General features: G+C 40.5%; 1 protein-coding gene across 8 annotated transcripts in view; it reads right to left on the bottom strand.

Moving 5' to 3' along the window:
* The window catches only part of LAMA2 (laminin subunit alpha 2), a 377,555-nt gene that overhangs the window by 24,548 nt on the left and 340,660 nt on the right, over nucleotides 1–12,347 (bottom strand). For 6 of the 8 annotated variants that reach the window (XM_060272671.1, XM_035109029.2, XM_060272675.1 and 3 more), the window contains 6 exons: nucleotides 11,417–11,561; nucleotides 9,610–9,751; nucleotides 7,054–7,065; nucleotides 3,646–3,766; nucleotides 2,861–3,037; nucleotides 1,038–1,186 (listed from right to left, as the gene is read on the bottom strand). In XM_060272671.1, coding sequence (XP_060128654.1) covers nucleotides 1,038–1,186; nucleotides 2,861–3,037; nucleotides 3,646–3,766; nucleotides 7,054–7,065; nucleotides 9,610–9,751; nucleotides 11,417–11,561 — 746 coding nt within the window. The remainder of the gene's footprint in view (nucleotides 1–1,037; nucleotides 1,187–2,860; nucleotides 3,038–3,645; nucleotides 3,767–7,053; nucleotides 7,066–9,609; nucleotides 9,752–11,416; nucleotides 11,562–12,347) is intronic. The other 2 variants (XM_060272672.1, XM_060272678.1) reach the window with 1 other exon arrangement.

The raw sequence follows: 12,347 nt of genomic DNA, 5'->3' as shown, positions 1-12,347 counted from the left end.
AAGAGAAAGTGCTCTTTGACATAATAAGGGATAAAAACTAATAACCAAAGTAATCCTTTCTGGCCTCCAAGCCAGCATAGCCCATGGTGGATCCAGAAGCATTGTAGGGTGGATGGATGAGTGATTTATGCTATGTTATCAGTATTATCTTATGTTACATTATTTATATATGTTATGTTATTATTTTATGTTTTCAGTGGATGCACATTAGGGCTGTACCAAATACTTGCAGGCATAAATACCTGGATTGATGGTGCTATTTTGGAGGGCAGGTGTGTCGGTGTGTTTAAAAAGCCCTCCCCCCTACTTCGGACAGATCTTTTTCATTTTTGTTCCTTGCCATCTGCAGGACTGACCCTAAAGCAAGTGGCAGGGCCCCCCTTGAATGTTATTACATTTTTATCCTATTTCATGACTTCTAGATATGATTTATCCCTAACATATAAGACAATATTCAAACACTGCACCTGCACCAAGGCATCTAGCAGCATGTGCTTGTGAGAACGAATGCCGTTGCTCTGTTGCTGCGAGCCACCCACACCTTACCTCTTCTCTTTCCTTAGTCTCTCTCTCCTCCCGATCACCCTGACTCTTAAAGGTATAGGGCTCTCTTTTCTAGTTTGGAAGGCATCAATCCCCAACCTTCCCATAGTTTCATGTGAGAAACTTATAAAGAAGTTTCAGGTGTTGTGAATTCGGCGTGGGCGTCGTTAGGTCTTGATGTTGCTATTCCTTCTCATTGGAAGCTGTTCCTTAATATTAGTTCAAGATCCAATTCCTCAGCCACACAAATTAGATTAATAAAGTGTATTTGCAAAAAGTATCAAAGGTTAACATAGCAATTTAGATTAATGAAAATCTTAAGCGGCAATGCCTACACTAAAGCGTGACCTATGCCATAATGAAATCATCACTGTCAGAAGATGACTTTTAAATGAAAGCTGCACGGAGATTTCATTCTCCTCTCCTCATAGTTTCAGTTACTGGGCTGGAATAAATGTTCAGGGTTACAGTACCCCTATATTCTGAGTTATTACCCTCCGAGTCTTTCTATTCGGATGCTGTGTTCTCTGCCATCATGAAACTCGCCAGATGCAGGTTTGATGGTGATCCTGCGAGGGTCCCTTATCCCGGTAGAGACGTGCACTTCTAGCCGACCACTGTTCAGGAACACAGCATAATAGGCCTGCAATAGAAACCAGCATTTTAAAGGAAGCCCTTAACGCCTTTGCGTATTTATAAGATCATTCTCAAACAACGTGCCACACCCTCTCTGTATGGCAGAAAAGAACACTTTCATCCTTTCAGCTTCCAATTATTTTATTATGGATGAACCATAAACATGTCAAATCTTAGCCATGACTGACAGTGGCCTGAAATCATCACAGATTTCTAAAACGTAGTACAGTGGTACCATGGTTCTCGAACGTAATCAGTTCTAGAAGAGTTCCGAAACATTCAAAAACCAAGGCGCAAAGGGCTGCCTGCAAATTCAATTGAGAAAATTGAAAAACATGCAGCGGAAGCCGTTAGACTTCCGAGGCGCGCTCGAGAATGGAAGCATTTCGCTGTTCGGGTTCCAAAACATTTGTCAACAGAGATGTTCGAGAACCGAGGTACCACTGTACATGGTGTTGCCAGCTGAATTCTTTTGCTGAGAGCAAAGCCATAGCTAAGAGAATACTTTTCCTTTAGATTCCATATAAATTACGGAAAGCCAGCATTTTCTACTTTAACTGTATTCACACAACAGCTGCTGATTTCCCCCCGCACTAGAAACCTCTCCAAACCAAAGCATTTCCCATCTCAGTCGTAGGCACTATCAGGAGTTGGAGGAAAAGTCAATGGCATCACTAAGGCTACAATCTCATACACATTTAGCTGGAAGAAAGTGCCACTGAACTCTTCGGAAACAGGCTGGGTGTTTTTTTAAAAAAATTAACTGGATATATCAGGGTATTCAATGTAGTGGCCTCCAGATGTTTTGGATTCCAATTCCTATTGCACTCAGGCAGTATAGCCAATGGTTGCTGCAGTCTAAAACATCTGTAGGGCTACCCCTGCACTGCCTGATCAGTGGCAAGTGATTGTTATGTAAATGGAAAAACAGTTTTTACAGAAACCGTCAAATGAACCAAAACATTGTCCTGTAGGTATTGTATAGTACATTAAGTGTTTCCTGCTATGTCTCTATTTAAGTTCAAGGGGTGGAAACCATAGAACAGCAGCATTATCAAGAGGAATAATGATACATCTGCGATAGGGTACATGACCCATGGTCTAGGTCATGGGTCACCAACACAGCACCTGTGGGTGCCATGGCACCCATGAAGGCTTACAGTGGTGGCCCTGGGTAGGTCCTAGAAATAAAGTTATAGGGTAAACTCTGCAAGTACCTAATAAGTGATGTCTGAAATGAGAATGGTGTGGGCGGAATTTACCAGCAGAAGCTCCATGACTTCCACTTGCCCAACAGTTTTCATTTTTCTGCAAACCCCCCAAATTGGTTCAGGGGGAGGCGATTATCTCTCTAATTTTGTGTCATGCCACACATTCCTCCATGACAGCTATTTTGTGATTGTCTCCTCCAACACTCTCTCAGCTTTCAAAATGTGCTCACTAGTCTAAAACGTTTGGGAGCCCCTTGTCTAGGTGTACCAAATGGACCAAAGGTATGATATGGCAGCTTAATGAGATCCCTTGACAGGAACAACTTTCAATGAAATGTTCTGTATCTCCATCTTATTTCCCTTCCCATACAACGTAAAGACAAAATAGCCCTTGCAGTGCAGGAGTTGAACAATATCTTTGGCCAATGAAGATGTAGCAAGCAAGCAACACAGTTTGTGGTATTCTGTACCTGCCCAGTCTGCCTGCGCTTCCTCCGTGGGGCTACAGGTGCCCCATTAGTCCCAAAGAGTATGATGCCAGATTCATTTCTGGTGCTGAAGGACAAGTGGATTTCTGTTCCCACATTGAGCGAGACTGGTGGCAGCTCCACAAAACCCGGTTTCGGGAAGCTGACTGTGTAGATATTCTGCAGAAAAGAAGGGACTGGATAAGTATGACCCAGAGCAGGAAAACTTTCTTGCAATAATAAACAGCTCAGCAGTTTACATTCAAAGTGCTGTGCAAACATTTGTCCATCTGTTAAATCACCCAATATCAGAAAACATTTGGAAAAGTAGATTCAGCTAAAAAGAGCTGCACAGCCCAGTCTTGTTCCAGCATTATTATTATTTTGAGGCTTTGTACACACCGTGCAGTATTCTGAGATCTGCAAGCACCCACAACCAAATACTTTCCTTAATATTCTTTTTCTTTGGCAGGGGTGGGTGGGTTGGTTTTTAAGTATAATGTGTGTGCGTCCTGAGTCACAGAAGTCAGTTTGGCAGGGAGCCAAAATTTTGGGGTCACACGGTGATGAAGCTAGTCATGGCTGGGGTCAACAAGTTGCAAGTCAGAGAGCACAGTACCTTCAAAAACCCCAGTGCAAAGAGAGATGTGGATTCTGCAGCCTGTTCCCCCCTTCTTCATCTTAGCACTTGCCCTCTTTCCCAACTGGCTGCTGTGAGTATGGTTCCAAGATAAAACATGGAGTAATCATTTTAAGATCATTCAAGGAAACATGGAAAGCAAACTAACCTCCAGTGTACAGCCTTTGGTAATGCCCACAAAGTCAGGACTGCTCAGAAGATTGTATGGCGTTCGAGAAATTTCAATATCCTTGATGCAGCCTGAGTATTTCTTTGTGTTTACTTCAGGCCTGTAAAAATAAGGTCAAAGCAGGTTTAGTTCTGAGTAAAAACAGTCACAAAAAGGCTAAAACAGTTTTCCATATTACAGTGGTATCTCGGTTTAAGTACACAATTCGTTCCGGAAGTCTGTACTTAACCTGAAGCGTACTTAACCTGAAGCAAAGTTTCCCATTGAAAGTAATGGAAAGTGGATTAACCCGTTCCAGACGGGTCCGTGGAGTACTCAACCTGAAGCGTACTTAACCCGAAGTATGGGTGTAATTGGTTCTGGAAGTCCGTACTTAACCTGAAGTGAACTTAACCTGAAGTGAACTTTCCCATTGAAAGTAATGGAAAGTGGATTAATCCGTTCCAGACGGGTCCGCGGAGTACTTAAACTGAAAGTACTCAAACCAAAGCTTAAGTACTTAAACCGAGGTATGACTGTACTGTTTTAAACATACTGACCACAATCCAGAGGACGTTAGTCACATAGTTCACAAAACCTACTGATTTCAATGGGAATAATAATAATAATAATAATAATTAATAATAATAGATGATAGCACTGTCCAGAATATTAAAATGCTAAACATTCTACCAGAAGAGTTCCAGTCTAAAGTTATCAATGACTAACTTCCCCATGATTGCAGACTTTTGCATAAATTCTGCCTCGCGTCATTTACCAAAAATACAGACCTTTCCCCTGCTTCTGCATTTAGTATCGTTATCTCTGTGTAAAATGTAGCAGGATGACAAAATAATAGGTTATTCTCCAAGAAGTGTAGAAAGATAAAGGTTAGAAAACTTTTTGACAGTTTGCCTGTTTACATGAAGTGTTTTCTTTAGCCCCAGACATATGGAAGAAGTAACATTGAGCCACTTGCCCAATTATTTAGTTGTGCTCACATCACAAAAATGTTAGCAACCTACCGTGAATTCAAAGTTTCTCCTATGTTCAGGAAGATAGCAGAGGTGAGGAACTTATGTCCCAGAAAATGGTGCTGGAGCACAACTTATGTCCCCAAATATCTTTTTTCTGCTGTGGCATTTAAAAACATTTAATTTTTTTTGCATTTTGTAGCCATCTCAGCAAAGCATAGCATGTCTATTTCAAAAGCTGCAAGTACTTTAGAGTTAATACCAAGAAAAGAAAATCTCAATTCTATGTTACTGCTAGTTGAAGGTTTTAAAGTCTCCCTGTGGGGACCAACTGAGCTTGAGAAGGAGTTCTGAGAAAGGCAAACACAATTTCTTTCCAGCTTTGAAAATTTTTCTATGTTTTGTCTCCTACATTTTCTTCACGCACTGATCCACAGTAGCAGAGCTTTTCTGCAGCCTAACAACCTGTAATTCCATCTGTCTCACCAAGCAAATCTTGCCAGAGTTTCATATCCACTGAGGCTCAAACTACATGTTAATCAGAGTTCTAAGACTCTCTCCCCACCAGTTTTCCTTATGCTATAGCAGGCTGGGGTGGGTTGTGCCTGAGCACACAGATGTGCTGAGAAAGGTTACTTAACCCTTTCAACGCTCCTGGCATTTCCCAGCTAAAAATGACCCTCACCAAGATACTTGTTTCAAGAGAAAGTTATGGGAAAGATTTATCTGCATCTTCTTCTTCTTCCACATGCATTCTCATTCTCTCTCTTTCTCTCTCTCTCTCTCTCTCTCACACACACACACAATCCTTTGAACTTCAAGAACCACCTAATTTTGCCAAAACCACCTGAATGCAGTTTTATATAACAGCAGCAGTGTGAGACTCTACCTCACTGGGCAACCTTCAGGTACACAGACTGTAATTCCGGGGCTGCCAAAAATATCTCCAAAAAGGATATAATTTACTTCTGTATAAGGGCTATGATATGATTTAACTTAAATTTAAATTTTAATGTTGCATGAACCCATCTGTGGGATCCCTCTCTATTAGATGGGCATGAGGAAATAATTGTAGTTTTATAGACAATGAGCAAAATATGGAGGCTGAGGTTTGCTTTTTAGAACTCAGCAGAAGATAACAGGGTTTCCAGGCTCATCAAGAGAGACTAACTCAAAAGGTATCTGAAGAAGTGTGCATGCACGCGAAAGTTCATACCAATGACAAACTTAGTTGGTCTCTAAGGTGCTACTGGAAGGAATTTTTTTTTATTTTGCTTTAACTCAAAATGAATATATGTCCCCATCAAATTTTGGTGGTATTGGGAAATGGTGCTAAATGTTTGGGGAACTGATGGTTAAAGTTTTGGTTGTGTTTTCTTTAAGGTTTTTTCTTTTTCTTACTTGCATATATACAAGCTAGTGAACTTTCCTTTTGCTTTCTTTTGTCCTTTTAAGAAGCAAGCCAAGCCAAGATTACATGATCACAGAATATTGTTGCCATGAGGCAATCTGGCCCATATTTGTATAGAAAAGGCAGCCTGTCTGCCAAGATTTTCTCACCAAAACATCACTTGCCTTAGGGGCTGGTGTGGGCTGGCTTTCTTTTTAAGAGGGAGATGAAGAAGAAAAAGAAAGAAAGCCCTTACCACCTTGTAAAATGTAAATAAAAATACCTCACATCTAAAATTGTGGAGACTGTTGCACTCCCCTCAGAAAGTCACAGAAGTTCTGTCCCCCTTTCATCAGTACAGTACACCTATGAATATGAGTTTTCTGGGGGAAGCCACAAGCTATCACCCTTGCACTCTGCTTATGGTAGAGATTATTTTCCTGGCAGATGGCTTGATCCAATAAGACAATTTTTATGTTCCTGAACATATGCAGAAAACATATATGCCAGAAAGAGACAGACCTTTTGCGTGCATTGCACGGAGAGGCTGGAAAAATCAAGTGTCCCTCCCTGCAATTTGCTGAGAAAATAAACAATCTCTTGTGATTGACACTCCATTAACACATATTTCTGCACGCGTTCTGTCACTAATTTGCTCTGTGCTGAGCAGAAACTCTTAACTGCTTATTATTTTAAATAAAAAATACAGCTTGTACTTCTGATATAATTAATTTTTAAAAGGGAAAGAAAAAGGGAAAGAAAACCTAACACAGCAAGATATAAACAGCTGTGTGAAGATGCTAGGCTAAGTGTTTGTTGCTGCAAGTGTGTGCGCAGCATGCGGCAAGGCTGTGTTAAGCACTGAGGAGCAGCTTGATTTGCTGCAGCAAGATCCATTGCCAAATGAACAGCCCCAGAGCAACAGCTGGAACAGATACAGACACAAATTGCTTTTTGCTTCGCCACCTGTTGCAAGCTGCGCTTAACCCATGCAGAGCACGAGGCATGCAAGTATTGCTTGAAATTTGATGGTTTTTTTTTTACCTGGATTTCATACTAGGATAAAAATGAACAGAGAAAGAGAGAGAGACAAACAAATACAATTTTGTTTATTATTTGCAATGATAACATTTATAACAAACCAAATTCTTATAATGATACAGACTGTTCGGTCCGCTTAAGATTCAGGCCACTTTCTTTAAAATATAAACCCATGTCCTATTAGCAAACCACCCACTGCCCTTACGTAGGACTTGCATGCTGGGAAGCACTTGACCAGGAAATCCTCAGAGTGTTTCAAAAATTAACCAACTGAACCACCACCTTTCTCTGCAGCCCCACACGATGTCTGTAAATAGCAGAAGTTCTAACCAAGAAAGTCAAGTATGTTAGGCTGGAGGGGCTTCCACCCACCTTAATTCCTGGACTACCTTCTCTATAGAGGGGGAAGACACCTAGACCTGTTGGTGAAGGGAAGAGGACAGGGTACAGAGAAGATCCCTCACTGAGGGTAAGGCCTTAAGAATGGCTTGTTGCAAATCCAGCAGTAGCTGATGGGCTCTCCCACTTTTTGGGCCTGCAATATCAGCTGGCAGTTTTGACCATCACTTGTGTGAGGCCACTGCATCCTAGGATCCTTTGGGAGAGAGCAAACACTGCCAGCAATCGCTGGGTCGTTCTGCCCACTGGATCGAAGGAGATAGCAAGTTGGGGAGGTCCACGGAAAATCTTCCATAATCTTTAAGTTGCACCCTCCTTGAATATCATTCTCCTCGATCAAAGGGCTGGATCGCCTTTCCTATAAGGAAAAGCTGAAACATTTGGGAGTTTCAGAAAGAAGAGGAACATTTGGGACATAACACAGGTATGTAAAATGATGGAGAAAGAGGGACTTGAGGGAAATTTTCTTCTCATAATACTAGAACTCAGGGCCACCCAACAAAGCTGATTGGTAGAGTGTTCAGGGCTGATAAAAGTTCTTCACACAATGCACAAATAACTTATGGAATTCAGTTGCACATTATGTGGTGGAGGCTGGTAGCTTAGATAGCTTTTTAAAAGGCATTTGTGGAAAACGGGTCTCTCAAAGGACATTAACCACAATAGCGAAATGGAACTTCCTTGTCCTACTTGTGAGTTTCCAGATGTGTCTGGATGGTCACTGGATGCTTTGGTGACACAGCTATGTGGCACAGCTCTTATGTTAGGGTTTCTACATGACACATAAAATAAGGTCATTTATGTTGAGCTGCAGCTCAATTCCTAGTTTCTTAAAAATGACCTGTGACCTGAACAGCTAACAAGCAAATTTTAAAATTTTTAAAACAATAACAGTGCAAAAATGGCTGTTTGACTCTGTAGCAGCCCAGTAGATTATCTAGATCTCTCTGCCTATGCAGTGACTTCATCATTGTTATTCTTTTTGAGCTGATATAGGTGAATGGGTTTGCCTGTGTTGCACAGTACTGGCACTTTGTACCACAGAGATTTTTTCCATTGCAGAAATGTTTCTGTAAACTTTGATAAAGGTTCCAGAGTTTGTTTAAAAACAGAAAACACCTATTACACTCCAGCACCTCATCAACTCATTTAGCATTAACAAAGACAGGAAAGCATGTGGGAAAGACTTTATGCATAATAAAGTTTACAGGAAAATTTTAAGCTGAGCAAGAAACTCTGTATTGAGTTCATATGTGATTAAACAGAAAATGAAAACAGATAATAGTGCAATGGGCGTGGAGCTACATGTTGTGCCTCAACCACATTTCTTTAAACTTGGCTACTGCTTCTTCTGTGCAAATTGAGCCTGGAATGATAGGGGCTGCAGCGGAGAAGTTATGGGCAGGAGTAGAGGATTTCCTTTACCCACCAGTCCCCTGACACTACACATTTTTTTCCCACCAGCTGTTTCTCCACCAGTCCCAATATAATGCATTTTTGTATGTTATTTTCAGTAATATATGCACCTGTATGCACATTTTGTCCTAGGTAAAAACATTTTTGTATGCATTAGTTGGCTGGGGAATCCCCCTGCAAAATTCAGAGAAGTGTGAATTTCAGTGGCTGGCTGTGTTTTGATTCGTGTATTGTTTCAGAATAGGGTATGTGGCATAAGTATCCTTTCTGTGTGCAATCCTGTTATGTACTGAGCTGAATCCTAGAACAATAGGATTCAGAATCAGCGGGAGCTACCCAATCCAACTCCAGGTGGAAGTGAATCCGCAACCTGATTGGCCTGCTGGAGCAGCCAATCAGGCGGCTGGCAGAAGTGAATCTGCTACCTGATTGGCCTGTAGGAGCAGCCAATCAGGCTGCAGGCAGAAGTCAATCCATAATATAATTGGCCCACAGGTGTAGCCCTGAAGTAGCCAATCACGCAAGGCCCATTGTGTAAATAATGTATATAAGCAGATGGTTTGGGGAAAAGAGCCATTCGTCTTCTCTTCTCCTCCTTGATGACTATGAGCTGAATAAAGAGCATGAAATTCACTCTTGACTCCGAGTATTTTTCAAATCCTTTCATGAATCGTTAAGGAAAAGTTTAGAGAACAATTGCTGCTACTGAATTCCTTTAGTTGACTACATGCTAAGTGCCATTACCTTAGGTTTCGTCTCAGTGTTGGCAATCCACCAAAATAGATGGGCTCGTCGGCTTTCAAGTTGAGGCCAAAGTGCTTCCCTGTAGCAACTGTTGTGACTATCTCTTCCTGATTGGAGTCTATGTCTACAATTGATACATTAGCTGAGAAAATATAAAAAGAAAAGTTAAATTGGCTTCTACTTGAAAGCTACAGAAATTTTTTCAAATGTTTATAGCTACTTCTTCCTTTCTTGAGCAAACACACTTATCCCTACCCTCTTTTCAATTAAGAGAGTGAAAAGTATGACCAAGTACATTCTGATTATACCAATGATTGGTTTTTGAATAGCCTTTTCTAGTTAAATGGCACATAACTGCTTGCTAGGAGGAAGAAAAGAGAAACCCCTAAGGGTGAAAAAGCAGAAAACAGTTGAAGAACAACAAAAAAGCAAGCATGGAAATAAAAAAATGCAAAAGGGGGGAAATGGATGTGTCAGACCCCCAAAAAGTTTAGAATTATTAAAACAAGACAGTTCATTGGGAGAGATCCCCCCCGCACCCTTAGATATAGTGCCAAGCTTAATTATCCCTATTTTATCATGTTGACTGATTGGGGAAAGATTTTTGAGAATGTACAAACTGGAATATCCATCAAAACCAAAATAGCAATAAAATATGTAATACAGTGGTACCTCAAGTTACAGATGCTTCAGGTTACAGGCAGTTCAGGTTACAGACTCCACTAACCCAGAAATAGTACCTCGGGTGAAGAACTTTGCTTCAGGATGAGAACAGAAATTGTGTGGCGGCGGTGCGGCAGCAGTGGGAGGCCCCCATTAGCTAAAGTGGTACCTCAGGTTAAGAACAGTTTCAGGTTAAGAACGGACCTCCAGTACGAACTAAGTTCTTAATCCGAGGTACCACTGTACCACCAATGTGATCAGGTTTTTTATTCCAGTCGCTTTGCTTAAATGGGTTGTGACCCTTCCACGACTGCAGAGTATTTTATTTGGCAGGGACAAAACTGCAAAAGTTTATCTTGGTGAACATACACAGAGAAGTTTCTATATTTCAGGGTTCAGCAAGACAGCATGAATCAACTGGAGTCAAAGATTGTTTCAGCTCAGCTTTCTTATTTCAAATAGAAATGTATGAAATTCTTAAAGGCTTGATTAAACTTCCTATAGATATTTTGCCTTTGGAAATATTCTCATTGCAATTTATTTTAAGTTGAATTCATCTGCAACGTTAGCAGTCATGTAAATTAAAGTTGCCTGTCATTTATGGGGAGTCTTTTTCTCCCTGCAGAACAAAGGGGCTGTGACAATGTGCAAAAAGGGCCCATTGTGTATCGTAGACAGATATACTGTGCCATCAGTATTTTAACTCTTCACATTTGGAAAGCAATTTGATAGATTTAAGTTATGAAAGGCACCATGAAGTACAAAACCCAATTTACATTCTAACAAAAAATAGTGTAGGTTTGTTTTATGAACTCTGAACAACATCAGGGCACTGCATGAAAAAAAACATTTTTCACTCAGATGCATTTTAGAGTGTAATTTAGGTAGCTATAAAGCAGAATTATGCCTGAAAAATTAAGCTACCATTTTCAAAAGAAAATCATAAGAGACCTGTTTGACACTGCAATCAGTCACAGCTAACCTGAGCCATCTGTAATTTAAGCAAAAGAAGTTGCTAAATCACTTTCTTTTACAACTTTCTAAACCCAGCAATTTTGTACATCATCTTCTACATGATTAGATAGTTAGCTGTGCTGGATAAGATAATTAGGACGTTTATGATGTTATCACTGTAGGAACTCACCTTGCTTTAGAATTCTTGACAAGGTGAATGATTTCCATTTCCCATCATTGTGGTTCTGGTTGCCAACAACAGAAGCTGTTCCTGAACCTAGATCATAACTGACTTTAATACGCCCATCGCTGAGCTCTATGCTCATGAAATCTTTCTGTTAATGAGAAGCATTAGAAACTTTATTTAGGATGCAATCCTATGCCCAGTTTTTTGGAAGTAAACCCCACTGAGCTCAATGAGACTTACTTCTGAGTAAACATGTGGTCTGATGATTGCACTTTGAGATATTGAAAGACAGGTGATTTTCTGGTGAAAATAATCTCAAATAGTGACTAGCCTCCCTCCCCAACAATATCTAAGATTATTTTCCTGCCATTTCTTAATGGAGGTTTAGTTCAAAGAAGGCATCATAGGTGAAGTTAATTTGTTGCTGCCTCCTCAGTTCCTAAGAAGGTAAATGAATAAAGTGGAAATATGTTGCTCTTTAATTTCCAACCAGGCAGTAAATTATTGTGAACGGCAAGGTAGAGTCGTTTGCATTCATCACTGCAACACAGATCTTGATAACATTAAAAAATGATCTGAAAAATAATAAATAACCTCCGACTCAAGTCTCCAAATTAATATTCTTCTTGTGTGGCTACCTCTTTACAGGATTTTGTGTCAGAAAGAAAGAAAGAAAGAAAGAAAGAAAGAAAGAACCTGGAAAAGACCAGTGTGCCTTCATACACGCTTGGTTAACTCAGGTGTCTCTTTGTATCACTGCCAAAGTGCTCCATGGACTGCTTGCCTGTTTTTGCACACACCCACACCCTGTGTATGTGTTGCTGGTAATGTCCACGTTCGGTAAATATCAATATTCTGACAACCCCATAACAAGTAAATGCTAGCGATCACACTTTAAGTGACTGGCTGCATTTTGCCAGTGCATATTGGAGTT

Source organism: Zootoca vivipara, chromosome 3 (assembly GCF_963506605.1).
Source record: "Zootoca vivipara chromosome 3, rZooViv1.1, whole genome shotgun sequence".
In the NCBI taxonomy this organism is placed as follows: Eukaryota; Metazoa; Chordata; class Lepidosauria; order Squamata; family Lacertidae; genus Zootoca; species Zootoca vivipara.
The sequence above is the reverse complement of the archived record's forward strand: the minus strand, read 5'-3'. Positions and strand labels throughout refer to the sequence as shown.